Source organism: Caretta caretta, chromosome 20 (assembly GCF_965140235.1).
Source record: "Caretta caretta isolate rCarCar2 chromosome 20, rCarCar1.hap1, whole genome shotgun sequence".
Lineage (NCBI taxonomy): Eukaryota > Metazoa > Chordata > Testudines > Cheloniidae > Caretta > Caretta caretta.
Window position 1 is genome coordinate 1484078 of NC_134225.1, and position 15604 is coordinate 1499681.

A 15604-nucleotide genomic window follows, 5' to 3' on the forward strand; every position below is an offset into this window, starting at 1 on the left:
ACTGCCGTCCTGGAACACATCAGGGTCTGGCTTGTCCTAGCACCCAGTGCCCTGTGCTACCGTGTCTGTATCCGTACAGCGCCTCTTGCTGGAAGAGACTGGGACTGGAGTAGCCAGGAGGGGGGTGGTTATTTTAGGGCTGCTCCTCAGCCATGGGACAGGACGCCCTGGTTTACTGTCTTGCCCCCGCTGCCTGTCTGCTCAGTAACATAGGTCAGCAGCAAAGAGGCGGGGGCTGATGAGGCCCCTGTGAAGACCCCAAAGTCCCCCGTGTCCAGCAGGTGAGCAGGAACTCAGCAGCTGCTGCAGGCCCGGCCTCTCCCAGCAGGAGGCGCTGGTGCCCTGGGCCAAGCCAGACCCTGGAGGGATCAGGATGGAGTTGCCTGTGCCAGTCCTGGCCATTTGGTCCTCAAATGCCCCCTCCCCCCATGAGGCCCGCTCCGTGGCTGGGACCGATGGCAAGCGCCTAAGGTGGAAAAAGGAGGGGGAGGCATGAGTGAGCCATGCAGCTGGGGGAAGTCCAGAGATTGCACAGAATGGCTAAGAAATTCCAGGACTCCTGCTTCCTGCGGCTGCTTTTCCCAGCAGGAGGAAATGCAGATATGCTGGAGAGCGAGCCCTTGCCATGCACAGCCATGGAGGGGAGGGGGCAGCTCAGGCTCTGGTCCCCTGTGTTCTGGGAGGTGAGCTGGCTGGGAGCTATGGGGAGATGGAATCCTGCCCTAGATCCCGACGTGGGATCCAAGTACCCCTCACCTCAGCGACAGGTCAGTTCTTGGTTCTTCCCTTCCCGGCCCAGACTCTGTAACGGACTGGATTGGACCTGCCCCAAACAGGGGAAGGGGAGCAGGTGAGGCGAGGGCATAAAACGATGCAGGGAGGGAGAGGATTTGGCCTCTCTTCATATAATTAAACCCACGCCAGTTACCATGACAACAGTGCTGCAAAAAACCCACCCCATATTAAAACAATAGTAAAAGAATAACCCCAATTCCCCCACTCCTCCCCACCCCGGGCAGGTGCATTTACATGGTTACTCCACCCACGGGGCAAGGTGTCCCCGTACCAAGGAACCAAGCCAGCATGGGGGGAGGGGGGAATTGATGGGGTGGGGGGCCAAGAGCAGAGCTGTCCCACGCCCCAGTGTACTGGTCTCCCCAGCTTGACCTTTACACCGGGGCAGTGGACAAGGTGACTAACCATGAAGGGTCTGACTGTGACGCGGGTGCCTGCGAAGTGGGAACTCACTTAAGACCCCCCAAAACCATTCCGCACCCCAGACAGGGACGACTTTGGGTCACTCCTGACCTGGGGCTGGGGTCAGGAGTGACCCTGTGCCCCATTCCCCACCCCCATGAGCCAGCCAGTCTGAACTCAAGGCTGCTCGCTGCCTGGCAGGGGAATGCCTGTGTCACGGAGTCCCTGGGCGATGCTCTGGAACTGCTTCCCATGAAGCCAGTCAGGACTCTGGGGAAGTCTCCTTTCTGTGAGCAGCCTGTCTTCAGGACACGAAGCTCACACACCATCCACCTTCCTGAGTCTGACCTCGGAGCATTCAGCCTCCTCTGCCCCTCCGTGCGCTTCCCACAGCGAGTCCGCCCAGGCGGGGTCCTGGGGCAGCCAGAGGGTCCTGCCCCACAACTCCGCAGTCAGACGGGACTCTCAGCCAGCCAGTAAAACAGAGGTTTATTAGATGACAGGAACATGGTCTAACACAGAGCTTGTAGGTGCAAAGAACAGGACCCCTCAGCCAGGTCCATTTTGGGGGGCAGTGAGCCAGACAACCACGTCTGCACTTCACTCCACGTCCCAGCCAGCCCCAAACTGAAACTAAACCCACCCAGCAGGTTCCCTTCTGCGGCCTCTCTTCACATTCCTGGGCAGTGGTTTCAGAGTAACAGCAGTGTTAGTCTGTATTCACAAAAAGAAAAGGAGGACTTGTGGCACCTTAGAGACTAACCAATTTATTTGAGCATGAGCTTTCGTGAGCTACAGCTCACTTCATCCGATGAAGTGAGCTGTAGCTCACGAAAGCTTATGCTCAAATAAATTGGTTAGTCTCTAAGGTGCCACAAGTCCTCCTTTTCTTTCTGGGCAGAGGTGTCACCTCCCCCTCCCCCTCCTGGCTCAGGTGACAGGCTCTCAGGTCTCCCATCCCCAGGGCACATTCCCAGGTCAACACTCCCCTCTCCCTGCTGCGTCACATCGTCACAGCCTGACACCTGGTTTGCCAGCTCCAGCCCTGCCTGCCCGGGGCTCAGCGCAGAAGGGGGCTGAGTGGGTTCCTAGTGCTTTGCAGGGCCAGCCAGCGACAGCCACCAGTATTGTTAATAACGGACACAGCTGAGCCCCGGCCTCAAACCCACCTGCCTCCCTCTCTGGGCTTCATGGCTTTCAGCTGCAGGACAGCCTGGGGCCCTGAATCCCCCCCACCCCCGACACACACACACTATGAGACACCCCCCGCCCCATTCTGCATGGGCACTGTGCTTTCTGCTGCCTGTCCTTTGTCAAGCACCTGCAATGCCAAAGCATCCACTTGCTTGGGACAGGGCAGTGGGGTGGAGAGGCGCATGGCCAGGGGTAGGGTGACCGGATCTCCCGATTTTACAGGGACAGTCCTGACTTTGCAAAAAGAAAAGGAGTACTTGTGGCACCTTAGAGACTAACCAATTTATTTGAGCATGAGCTTTCTCTTATATAGGCTCCTATTACCCCCCACCCCCATCCCGATTTTCCACATTTGCTGTCTGGTCACCCTAGCTGGGGGGCCCTTACAGACATCTCTGTAGGGCGCGAGAGACGCTGATCCCCCCTTGAGAGAGGAGATGAGCCTCCGCCAAGGTTACATCGTGAGTCAATGGCCGAGCCTTGAGTAGAACCCAGGAGTCCTGGTTCCTGCCCCTGTTCTAACCACTAGACACAGCTCCCTTCCCAGAGCAGGGTACAGAATCCTCTGCTCTAACCACCGGGCAGCATTCCCCTACCAAAGCATGGGAAGAGAACCCAGGAGTCCTGGCTCCCTGCTCTGACTTGCTAGCCCAGGCTCCTTCCCACCAGGGAGCTCTGGAACTGGACATTACTGATATTTTTGGATCCTTGGCCCCTGCTGGCGTCTGCCCTGGCCGGGAGCCCTCTGTGCCCATGGTGGAGCTGGCAGTGCCCGGGATGTGGAGCTGTGCTCTGCAAGGCTTGGCACTGGGCTGGTTCCAGCAGCAGCTGATGCTGACACCCCAAAGCTGGGTACCAGGGCTCCCAGCGCCACCATGGGAACAGGCTCCACCCAAAAACAGGAAGAGGCTGGCAGCATGCGAGGGGAGTGGCAGGTGGGGGAGGGATGTCCAGGGGGGCTGGACAGGACAGTGTGTGTCCAGGGGGAGGGCGGGCTTGCAAGTGCAGGGACGCCCACAGGTGGGAAAGGGGCCTGGAGCCAGGGGGGCCAGGCTGCATGTGCAAGGGGTCAGGGAAGTGTTTCCTCCTCCCTCTCCTGCTCCCTCTCCCCTGCAATCCCCTTCCCCAACCCCCTCCCCCCGCTCCTCTGAAATCCCCTTCCCCAACCCCCTCTCCCCACTAACCCTTCCCCCACTATCCCCTTCCCCAACCCCCTCCCCTGCAATCCCCTTCCCCAACCCCCTCCCCCACGAACCCCTCCCCTGCAATCCCCTTCCCCAACCCCCACCCCCCACTAACCCTTCCCCCACTATCCCCTTCCCCAACCCCCTCCCCCACGAACCCCTCCCCTGCAATCCCCTTCCCCACCGGCCACCCCCCACGAACCCTTCCCCCACTATCCCCTTCCCCAACCCCCTCCCCCCGCTCCTCTGAAATCCCCTTCCCCAACCCCCTCTCCCCACTAACCCTTCCCCCACTATCCCCTTCCCCAACCCCCTCTCCCCACTAACCCTTCCCCCAACCCCCTCCCCCCGCTAACCCCTCCCCTGCAATCCCCTTCCCCAACCCCCTCCCCCCGCTCCCCTGAAATCCCCTTCCCCACCCGCCACCCCCCACTAACCCTTCCCCCACTATCCCCTTCCCCACCCGCCACCCCCCCACTAACCCCTCCCCTGCAATCCCCTTCCCCAACCCCCTCCCCTGCAATCCCCTTCCCCCACTATCCCCTTCCCCCAACCCCCTCCCCCCGCTAACCCCTCCCCTGCAATCCCCTTCCCCAACCCCCTCCCCCCGCTCCCCTGAAATCCCCTTCCCCACCCGCCACCCCCCACTAACCCCTCCCCTGCAATCCCCTTCCCCAACCCCCTCCCCTGCAATCCCCTTCCCCCACTATCCCCTTCCCCAACCCCCTCCCCCCACTAACCCCTCCCCTGCAATCCCCTTCCCCAACCCCCACCCCCCACTAACCCTTCCCCCACTATCCCCTTCCCCAACCCCCTCCCCCACGAACCCCTCCCCTGCAATCCCCTTCCCCACCGGCCACCCCCCACGAACCCTTCCCCCACTATCCCCTTCCCCAACCCCCTCCCCCCGCTCCTCTGAAATCCCCTTCCCCAACCCCCTCTCCCCACTAACCCTTCCCCCAACCCCCTCCCCCCGCTAACCCCTCCCCTGCAATCCCCTTCCCCAACCCCCTCCCCCCGCTCCCCTGAAATCCCCTTCCCCAACCCCCTCTCCCCACTAACCCCTCCCCCACGAACCCCTTCCCCAACCCCCTCTCCCCACTAACCCTTCCCCCACTATCCCCTTCCCCAACCCCCTCCCCCCGCTCCCCTGAAATCCCCTTCCCCACCCGCCACCCCCCACTAACCCTTCCCCCACTATCCCCTTCCCCAACCCCCTCCCCCCGCTAACCCCTCCCCTGCAATCCCCGCAGTCGCCGCGCCCGCCGGGTCCTCCAGGCGCAGGGGTCGCTCTCTCCCGCCCGGGGCCTCCCTCTTCCCCAGAGCGGCCGCTCGTCAGCGCCGGTGCCTCAGGGGCCGCCCCGTCCAACGGAAGCGGCTGTTGCTAGGAGACGGGGGACGCGACTTGCTCCAGGGTGGGAGGAGCAAGAGGTACCGCGGGGAGGGGCCCCTGGGGGCAGGGGGCCATGGGGGGCACCTAGGGGGGGACGGGGCCATGGGGGGAGGGGGCCCCTGGGAGCAGGGAGCCATGGGGGGCACCAAGGGGGGGACGGGGCCATGGGGGGAGGGGGCCCCTGGGAGCAGGGAGCCATGGGGGGCACCAAGGGGAGAGGGGCCCCTGGGGGGAGGGGGCCGTGGGGGGCACCAAGGGGAGAGGGGCCCCTGGGGGGAGGGGGCCGTGGGGGGCACCAAGGGGAGAGGGGGCCCCTGGGGGGAGGGGGCCGTGGGGGGAGGGGGCCCCTGGGGGCAGGGGGCCGTGGGGGGCACCAAGGGGAGAGGGGGCCACCAAGGGGAGAGGGGGCCATGGGGGGAGGGGGCCCCTGGGGGCAGGGGGCCATGGGGGGCACCAAGGGGGGGACGGGGCCATGGGGGGAGGGGGCCCCTGGGAGCAGGGAGCCATGGGGGGCACCAAGGGGAGAGGGGCCCCTGGGGGGAGGGGGCCGTGGGGGGCACCAAGGGGAGAGGGGCCCCTGGGGGGAGGGGGCCGTGGGGGGCACCAAGGGGAGAGGGGGCCCCTGGGGGGAGGGGGCCGTGGGGGGCACCAAGGGGGGGAGGGGGCCATGGGGGGAGGGGGCCCCTGGGGGCAGGGGGCCGTGGGGGGCACCAAGGGGAGAGGGGGCCCCTGGGGGGGAGGGGGCCATCTGCAGGGAGAGGGAGGGTCCTGTGCTGTGTGGGGGGCACCCCCCTTGGCAGCATCTCACCGGGCTCCCCCCCAGCCCAGCAGCCATGCCGAAGAAGGGGCGCAAGGCGGCCCCCCTGAGCGAGGAGGAGCAGTTGCTGCTGATGCAGCAGAAGATGCTGGCGGAGGAGGAGCTGAGCAAGAAGAAGGAGGACATGCTCACCCAGTTCCTGAAGGCGAGGCCCGGGGCGCAGGCGGGGCACCCCGCTCCAGGGCCCGGCCGTTCATCCCAGCTTCTTGCCAGCTGCCAATTGCCCCCTGGGCGCCGAGCTGGAACCTGGAGCTGGGCAGGAAAGTGGCCGGGGCGGGGGGGGGGGGGGGGGGGGGAGGCATTTGACAGAAAATGTCGACTTTGGGGCCAAAAATCAAAATCCTACAATTTTGCTTCTGAAACACTCCCCCCCGCCCCCAGTGCTCAAGGGAGCTGTCGCTCTGGTGCCTCGTTCTCCCGCGTGAGCCAGGCTCTCCCCTCGTAACGCGGACCCAGTGTGGTACGTGATGGGTGTCTCTGTCAGTCCTTCTGTCGCACGCTGCTGGGAGATGGCGAAGTCTCTGGAGCTTGCCCAGCGCTTTGGCCTGCAGATTCCGCTTGAGCTAGTTATATACCTGTAGGTCAGGGGTTCTCAAACTGGAGGTCGGGACCCCTCAGGGGGTCACGAGATTATTACATGGGGGGTCGTGAGCTGTCAGCCTCTACCCCAAACCCCGCTTTGCCTCCAGCATTTATACTGGTGTTAAATCTATAGAAAAGGGTTTTTATTTATAAGGGGGAGTTACACACGGAGGACTGCTCTGTGAAAGGGGTCACCAGTAGAAAAGTTAGAGAAGCACTCCTGTAGGTGGTTGGCCTGTGCTCCCACCCAGCCCCTGTAACCTTGTGACCCACCCCGCAGGACAAGCTGGCGAAGGAGGAGCATAACAGCACCCTCAACATGAATAAAATCAACCTGCAATGGCGCACAGTGCTGCGGGAAGTCAAGGCCAGAGAACTGCGCAAGGACATCGAGATCCTGAGCCAGACCTTTGAGCGGGTGGTGGACTGCAAGGACAGCGTCATCCGAGTAAGCAGCAGGGGTCCCGGCTGGATGAGCTGGGAGGGGGGTGTAGCTCTGTGGGCCCATGAACGGGGCTGGAAGAGTGGCTAGCAATGCCCCCCCCAGGGGAGGAAGTGCTGCAGGAGGGCAAACACCCTCAAACCAGGGTTCCATGCACCCTGCAGCCCTTGCTGCCGCTGAGCTTGCTGGGGCCAGGGAAGCTGCACTCAGAGGCTCTGCACTGCTGCACTCAGAGGCTCTGGGGCCGGCGCTGCAGTGCCCAAGCGTTCTCTGTCGTCCGTACAGTCGCTGGCCAGGGACCTGTCTGAGGCAGAGGCGCAGTACACTCATGCCCTGTGCAGCCACCTGCACAACATCGACCAGTTGCTGCAGCTCCAGGGGTGCCGCCTCGGGTACCTGGATGAAGATTACAACACTGAGCTGGAGGCCCTGAAGAAGGAGTTTGAGACAGAAAGGTACCAGGGCAGGGGGAAGGATTGCCTGCTTTGGGGGAGGACACAGGCAGGCAGGTGATAAACACAGGGATGGGGAGGCAGCTTGATGGTGCCCCAGAGCCATGACCCCTCATCCCTGGCCACGAGGCTCTTGTGCTGAGCCCCAATTGCAGCCCCACTGTGGAGCAGCTCCCCAAAGCTCTCTGCGTAGCCATCAGCTCCAAGGACTATCAGCTGCTCTCCCTTCCCCTCCGCGTGCCATGCTGACTCAGCCCTGGCGGCTCACCTGCGGCTTCCCCAGGAGGATGATCATCGAGCACCATGACAAGGAGAGCCGCTACCTGCAGGACGTGCTGCTGGCCCTGGAGCAGAACTTCAGTGAGAGCGAGTACGAGGCCAAGCTGGACTTCCAGAGCACCAGGGACGACGTCAAGAACAAGGTCTGGGCTGAGGCTGCTCCATGCCAGCCTGGGGCAGGGGAGAGGTTTGGTGACACCAGCCTTCCTCTGGTTCTTCAGCCAGCAGTTCGTGGCTGACTCTGGTGAGGAGCCCCTCCTCTTCACACTCTTATGTGTGCAGGCCTTGCTAAGGCACAGGGTATGGGCAAGAGTCCATCTCTACCACAAGGTCCTTCCCACTGCCAGCTTAGGGGCTGCTGCCCAGTCTCAGTGGGACCAAAGGCAGGGAGCTCCCCTCCTGAGGTTTGGGTTCCTGCCCTTGGGGTGGGCTCTGCAGGCATGGCTGGCCTGGGGAGTCAGGTGGCTCAGGGTGGCTGAGGAGCTAACATATGTCTCCCCGCAGAACCTAGAGGAGAAGCACTATCTGCGTGTGCAGCTGGAGGGCACAGTGGAGGAGCTGTGGAAGCGGTTCCAGCAAGCGCTGAAGAACTACACTGAGGCAACAGAGGACCGGAAGATTGCATTTGAGGCCCTCAAGCTGAAGGATGAGAAGAGCTCCAAGGAGATTGAGATGCAGATGAAGAAGCTGCTGAAAATTCAGGTCAGTGAGGCTGCCCCACCCCAAGCCCTGGCTGTAGGGAACAGGCCTTCTTGGGGGGTCATGGGATTCCCTGTGTGCTGAGCTCCTCACTGACTGCTCTGGGCACCATTTCCCTGCCAGGACTCCATTGGCATCCTGAAGGGCAAGATCACGGCACACATGCGGGAGGCCGAGGAGCAGAACCGGCACGTGCGAGAGGAGAAGGAGGTCGTGCTCAAGCAGCTGCAGAAGCTCAAGAGCCAGATGAACCAGACCAGGGCCAAGGCCAGGAGCAACCTGGCCAAGCTCACCCTGGAGAGCAGCACTGCCCTGAAGAAGCTAAGGGGCATCATAGAAAAGGTAAAGGCCAGAGTTCCCTTAACCCTGCAGGAGGGGCCTCTGTCCTGCCCTCCCATGCATACCTGGAGTAGCACTGGCCAAATGCAGCTCACAGCTGCCCCTGTCCAGGACAGACAGCAGACAAGTCCCAGCCCTGCGGCCCGGCTCACGGGAGACTCGCTTCCCCCAAACCCATTGTCCCTTCCTGGCCCCAGGGAAACACTTCTCCTGCCGTCCCTTTGGGTTGTCAACACAGTCCAGCATCCTCCAGGAAAAGCGTCCCTTCCTGGTGTCCAGAGCACGCAGCCATTCTCCACTGCTCGCCGAGCTGTCCCCAACCGGCCCGCTAAGGCCTCGCTTGCCCCACAGGCAGAGCTCACCCTGAGGCTGGCTGAGATGTGTCGGAAGCTGGAGACCGAGGAGGAGAAGGTGCTGCCATTCTACGCCTCCTCGCTGAGCAGGGAGGAGCAGGAGGAGGTGGAGCAAATCTCCCTGGAGAAGCCTGGGGAGCAGCTGGCCCGGGTAAGGGGTGAAAGTATTTGGCCTGGTCCTGGAACCCTCCCTCCCCATCAGGGTGCTGAAAGGAGGGCGGGGGCCCAGATGCTGGGGGCACCAAGGGCAGGCTGGCATAGCTGGTGGAGAGCGTGTGCCACACCGGGTGGCTGGGGAGAAGGTTGCTGAGAACCGTGCACTCTTTAATTGAGGGGACAAGCAGAACTAGATGGGGTACATTGTGGGAGCTTCCCCCAAACCAGCGCTGCCCCCCCTCAACTCCCCTCTGCCCTTTCCAACTGCAGCTGATGCAGGACTACCTGGGCCTGGAGCACTTCTGGCAAAGGTACAACAAGGTGAAGCTGGAGCAGCTGTCTCTGGAGCGGGAGAAGGCAGTGCTGCGCCAGGAGAACCAGAAGCTGCGTCTGCTCCTCAAGCAATACCTGGACGGGATCTCGGTGAGCGATGAGGTGCTCAGCCAGCTCAATCCACTGCTCATCCTCAGCCACAAGCCCCATGCGCCTGGGCCCGCTGGCAAAGCCCCCTGCAAACGGCCCCTTCACAATGTCATCGAGGCTGCCCACGAGGTGCCACACATCCTGTGAGCCGCCCACCTGCCCAGCCCAGGCCACGCTGGGAACTGCGCTCTGCGAGCTGTGGCAGCTCGTGCCTGGTGCGTGCAGCTGGGAGAGTCGGCCGTGAGGAGCGGCGAGCGCTTCCCCAGCGGTGCTGTCCCACTTGCTGGGGAAACTCCGTGCCCGTAGGAAGCTGCCATTAAAGGGTTGAACTGATCGTAGTGGTGACGCCTGACAGGGAAGTGTAGGGGAGCCGAGGGCCATCCAGGCACATGGCTCTACCCCAGCGTTGCCAAGCCAGGCTGGTAACCCTGGTGCAGCTCTGCAGCCTCCAGGCCAGGCCCTGCCCCAGGGAAGCACAGCCCTGGGATTGCCTGATCCTGGGAAAGGGCAGGCAGGTGGCCACTGTGAGCAGGATGCCTTCACTCTCCTGCCCTGTCTAAGTCCTGGGAGCTGGCTTGGCCCCAGCCTTGCCCTGCAGGGTTCAAGCTGGTCCTGCTGCTCCAGCCCCCCTTCAGGAGGGGACCAAAGCGCTTCCCCCACACCCTCTTCCCCAGGGACCCTGACAAAAGCAGCCACAGAGCAGGTGCTGACACTGTGGGGAGGGGAGGTTTATTTCTTTTTGGCCTTGTTTCTCTTCTCCTCCTTGAGCCTCTTCTTGGCCCCCCGGGAGCTGCTGGCCTTGTGGTAGAGGTGGTAGCCAATCAGGCCCAGCAGAGCCGGGATCAGCCCGATGCAGAGCAGGGGCAGCACGTCATTCGCCAGCTTTTGCCAGTAGCTGGCCTGGGAGAGGCCAACCAGCTCCACGTCGAACTGCAGCACGGCGTCGGCTGGGGAGAGAGGGGGCACAACTGAGCTGGGCTCTCCCACACACGTGGCAGAGGTGGGAGTGGTCCTGGCACAGGGCATGTGGTCAGTGCCCAAGCTTCTGGGAGGGCACCAGACAGCGCTGCTCCCCCGGAGCAGGGCACCCGCACGCTGCCCCACCCAGAGCAAACCAGAGGCAGCTGCAGCTCTGGGGAGTCCCAGCCCTGCCACGTCAGCTCCGGCAGCCTCTCCAGGCAGGCCAAGGACTGAAGGGGCTACAGGGCCGAAGCTCCCTTGCTCCTTGGCGGGCCGTGTGGGGCACAAGGTCCAGCTCCGGGGCTGTCCATCAGCCTGGCACTGAATTCACCAGGGAGCAGAATCTGTAGCAGGTGTTGCTGGGTAACCAGAGGGCTGGGGGGACCTAACAGCAGCCTAGTGCTCTCTGCCCTGGAGGGGGGGGGGGGGGGGGGGACGGACGGACACGACACCAGGGCATGGCTCTGAGACTCAGGCCGATGAAGGAAGTTCCCATGTCCAGCGAGGCTGGGTAGACAAGGAGGCGGCAGTTACCTGGGACAGTAGGCGGGGATCCTCGCTTGCCGTAAGCCAGCTGAGGCGGGATGATCACCCTCCGCTTCTCCCTGCCAGGCAGAGGGAGAGGCACATCAGAGCGAGGGCCCAACCTTCTGCCCTTTGGCAGCATAGCCACAGCCCTGCCGTTTGCACGCAGCATCCCCTGCCCAAGGCATCCCATCCAGCAGGGAAGTGCGACCACAGCACAGGACCAGAAGTGCCTAATGCCGCATCAAACTGAAATTGGGCATGGGTAGAACGTAACCGACAGAGCTGAGCGGTGGGCAGGATGCTGAGGGTACCAGCCCATGTCTGAGGAGATGGGCCTGGAGGTGTTTGAATAAACAGAACGCGTTCGGGCCTCCTCTCCAAGGCAGCACGTCCAGCAGCAGGTGGTTGGGGGGCACTGGCTCAGTGACTGAGAGCAGCTTCCTGCGAGGTTTCACATCCAGCCCCTGACCCGATCCAGCCCTGGGTGGTCTAGTGTCAGAGCCGAATGCTCATCTCCAAGTGCTTGCAGGCCTGTGGCTAAATCCCAACCAGGTGCACCTGGCTGCAGAAACCCAGTCCGCATGAAGGGAGCTCCTTGCCCCTGCCCCCAGCGGGCAGCCCAGCCCAGAGGGCAGGCAGAGAGCCCCTTCCTGCTCCAGGAGATGAACACACACCAACAGCCAGGCCCCAGGCCCAGCTTCCTGGAGAGAAAATGCAGATGCAGCAAAGAGCTGGGCCCCCCGCCTAGGCTCTGACCTGATTTTTACCATGTTTGTGTCTCCAGCCCCCCGCCCACTCTGCTGATCCAGCCCCATGGGAAGCCCCATACCGGGAGCAGAAGGGGAGTGCCGAGGATCCCCATCTTGTCTATTGCTTTGGCGGAGAGCACTGACCCAGGATGCCTCTCCCGAGCCACACCACTCTTGCTAGCAAGCCAGGGCCTCACTTACCCAACGCACATGTCTAGCAAGCTTTGCTCCAAGCCTGGGAGGAGGGAAAAACCACAGAAGAACAGACAGATCAGGGGGATTCTCTGAAAGGCTTCCCACCCTCCTGGATGACAGGGCCACTTTGGGATCGCTCATCTTCCCACCCCCTATCCCAGGAGGCCTCCCTTCCGAGCCCCCGACCCCGCTGAGCTCCGGCAGGCTCACGGCACCAGGGGTTAAGCCACCAAAAGCTGCAACAAGGAGCCAGTGACAGCACAGGCCGGAGTGCCAGGGAAGTGGGAGCCAAGGGTCTGGAAGGTTCTGATCATTCTGCCAGGTAACAAGAGAAGCCTCCCAATCGGAGCCCGGGCCAAGTTGGGGAATTCCCAATACTCCCCCCCAGCCACCCCCAGACCCTGCTGAACGTCGACAAGGGCTGGACTTGGGTAGGGGGGAAGAGAGATTCTGGCATGCAACACCAGAGCAAGGGCCAGTGGCCCCTTCACAGACTCACTGCATGGCTGCGGAGTGGCCAGGCAGGGGAACATGTCAGTGCGTTCCAGGGGGCAGCTGGATCGGATCAGTGCAGGGGGCCCGTGGGGCACCTGATCCTTCCAGCAGCCGCCAACAGAGACCAGCCAGAAGAGACTCCTGCACCTTCCACTGCAATTAGTATGCCAGTAGTGCCTAGAGGCCCCTGGCGCGCCGGGTGCTGTACATGCCCTGACTGAGAGCAGGGGCCCCCATCTTGCTGGGCACTGCACAGGCCCCACCAAGATCGGGGGGGGGGGGGGAAAATCACTGCACAGGACCGAACCAAGATCAGGGGGCCCCCATTGCTGCACAGGCCCTGACTGAGAGGGGGCCCGTCACGTCAGGTGCTGCATCGGCACAAATGGAGACAAAGTCCCGGCCCCAGGAGCTCCGGCTCTGTGCAGACATGGCAAAGGGCGAGAGCCGGGCATGGCTTCTCACAGGTGGGGGAAAAGGCCCAAAGAGTTTAAGTGACTCGGCCAAGGGCACGCACGGAGTCGATGGCAAAGGCAGGAACAGAGCCCAGATCTCTGGAGGCCCATCGGGGCCCAGGCGAACGTACCGGGGATCACTTGTCTTTTACCCAGCTCCACCTGCAGGGGGTCCCGCGAGAGCGAGGTGTCGATGATCCGCCCATCCTCCAGGCTGCCCTGCGGGGGGACATTGACACACGCGGGTAGCCCCCAGCCCGGGCACCCAGGCACAGGGCCCTGTGGCAGGGAAGCTGCTGAACCCCTGACGCACACAAAGGGCCCTGCCCCGGAGACACCGGCACCATCCCTAGGCCTCCCCGGGGGGCAGCGGGGACGAGTGGGCACCGCAGGGCGGGACGCAGACGTGGCAAAGGTGGCAGAAGGGCTGGAGTTCTGCCTTCTGCCGCTCCTGGGAAGGGGGCACAACTTGCAGAACCCCCCCCCCGCCACCGATACAGGGGCACTGTCCCGTCGTCCCCCCCCAGACACAGGGGCACTGTCCCGTTTCCCCCTCCAAGACACAGGGGCACTGTCCCCCTGCCATCCCCACGCCCCACAATGTCCTCCCCCCACAAGAGACTGGTGCACTGTCCCGTTCCCACCCCCCGCCAAGACGCAGGGGCACTCCCGCCAACCCCCTCCGCCATGTCCTGGAGACGGGGGTGGTTCACTTCCCCTGCCCCAGCCGGGAGGGGGAGGGGCTCAGTCACATCCCGCCCCCCCCGGGCACCGCCACGTGCGGAGCTCGGCGGCGCCCTCCCGCGGCCGGCCCCGCCCCGGGAGGGAGGGAGGAGCCGCCCCCCCCCGTGCTGACGTGTCCTGCGGCTCCCCCCGCGCCCCCCCCTTACCGTGTAGTGAATCTGCACCGTGTCCCCCAGCGCCGAGCGCGCCGCGCAGTCCTCGGGGGGCGCCACCTGCGGGGCGAGAGCAAAGTGGGGGGGGTCACAGCTCCGGCCCCGGGGTCCCCCCCGTCTCTCCCCGCCCCCCGCGGGCTCAGACACGAGCCCAGCGCCCCGCTCCGCTCCCTCACCAGGGTCTCCAGCTGCGGCGCGCGGGGCGGGGTGTCCCCGCCGCTCTCCCCCCGCGCCCCGCGCCCCAGCAGCACCAGCAGGAGGGCGGCCAGGGGGCGCGGCAGCATGGTCAGCGTGGAGCCTGCCCGGGAGCCGCCGGGCCGCGCAGTGTGCGTGGGGGGGCCGCTAGCGCCGCCTGGTGCCCTCCAGGCCGGGGACTTCATGGCCCCCCCGGCAGCTCCGCCTCCGGCCCAGCCCAGGGACACGTGCGAGGTGAGGCCGCCCCCCCCGCGCACTAACACTGACGTGGAATGTCAACACACCCGCCAGTCCCGGCCCTCACCCTGGCGTCGGGCCCGGAGTCAGGGCCACACAGGAGCCCTGGGGCTAGGCCGGGCAGCAAGACACCTTGCGGGGGTCTGGCTCCAAACTCGGGGTCACTGTGTGTGGGGGGGGAGTTGTGAGGATGGGGAGCCAGACACACACCTGACACATGCACGCCTAGCACACCTAACGCACACACGCACACCTGGCTCACCTGACACACACGTCTGGCACACTTAACACACACACGCTCACCTGGCACACGAACACCTGGCTCACCTAACACACACACAGCTGGCTCACCTAACGCACACACCTAACACACACACACCTGGCTCACCTAATGCACACACGCACACCTGGCTCACCTGACACACACGTCTGGCACACTTAACACACACACGCTCACCTGGCACACGAACACCTGGCTCACCTAACACACGCACAGCTGGCTCACCTAACACACGCTCGCCTGGCACACCTAACGCACACACCTAACACACACACACCTGGCTCACCTAACGCACACACGCACACCTGGCTCACCTGACACACACACCTAACACACACAGCTGGCTCACCTAACGCACACACGCACACCTGGCTCACCTGACACACATATCTGGCACACTTGCATACCTGGCACACGAACACCTGGCACACCTAACGCACACACCTAACACACACACACCTGGCTCACCTAACACACACATGCCTGGCACACCTAACGCACACACACACACCTGGCTCACCTGACACACACGTCTGGCACACTTAACACACACACGCTCACCTGGCACACGAACACCTGGCTCACCTAACACACGCACGTGTTTCTAGAAGGAGGCTGCACCCCCCTATTTGTGAGTGAGCCCTGGGGGTGGGGGGGCTCAGCCCCAGGCTCCAGAGCAAACTCCTGGGGAGAAAACCCCAGGTTTCCCCTGGCGGGGCCCTAGTTCCAGGCAGTAGCCTGGGGCTTCAGCCCTTTCAGACCTGCCTGGAGCTGGCTAGGCCGGGCCCTGCCTACCAGGAGCAGTGCCTGAGGGGGCGGGGGTCACAGACCACCCCTCAGCAAAGCCCCTCGGCCCAGCGCTCGCCTGGGGGGGAGTCAGGCGGGGGGGGGCGGCAGTGCCCACCTTATAGACTCTCTTCGCAGGGGTGGGGGATTCCCGGGTCGTCTGCAAAACCTGCATTTGGGGCCAAAACTGCAGGGCGGGTGTAAATCACCCTCGCTCCTTTGGTGCCAGTGGGACCAGATCCCCAGCAGGTGTAACTCAGCCACGCTCCGTGCTGGCGGCCACACTCCGGCATGGCGCGGGCTCTCCGGCGAAGGCGG

General features: G+C 63.7%; 2 protein-coding genes across 2 annotated transcripts; one reads left to right on the forward strand and one right to left on the reverse strand.

Annotated features, from left to right (window-relative positions):
* The first annotated feature begins 4881 nt into the window (after window positions 1-4881).
* DRC2 (dynein regulatory complex subunit 2) lies at window positions 4882-9844 on the forward strand. The gene is made up of 9 exons (XM_048831563.2): window positions 4882-5006; window positions 5792-5930; window positions 6648-6815; window positions 7095-7264; window positions 7545-7683; window positions 8045-8242; window positions 8363-8581; window positions 8930-9082; window positions 9358-9844. The coding sequence occupies exons 2-9, from the start codon at window positions 5802-5804 to the stop codon at window positions 9655-9657; spliced, it is 1476 nt and encodes a 491-aa protein (XP_048687520.1). The 5' UTR covers window positions 4882-5006; window positions 5792-5801; the 3' UTR covers window positions 9658-9844.
* Window positions 9845-10217: 373 nt separating this feature from the next.
* FKBP11 (FKBP prolyl isomerase 11) lies at window positions 10218-14183 on the reverse strand. Its single transcript, XM_048831605.2, has 6 exons — window positions 13965-14183; window positions 13783-13848; window positions 13024-13111; window positions 11949-11982; window positions 11005-11075; window positions 10218-10457 (listed from the first exon to the last, which is right to left on the reverse strand). The coding sequence occupies exons 1-6, from the start codon at window positions 14166-14168 to the stop codon at window positions 10240-10242; spliced, it is 681 nt and encodes a 226-aa protein (XP_048687562.2). The 5' UTR covers window positions 14169-14183; the 3' UTR covers window positions 10218-10239.
* Between the last annotated feature and the right edge of the window lie 1421 nt (window positions 14184-15604).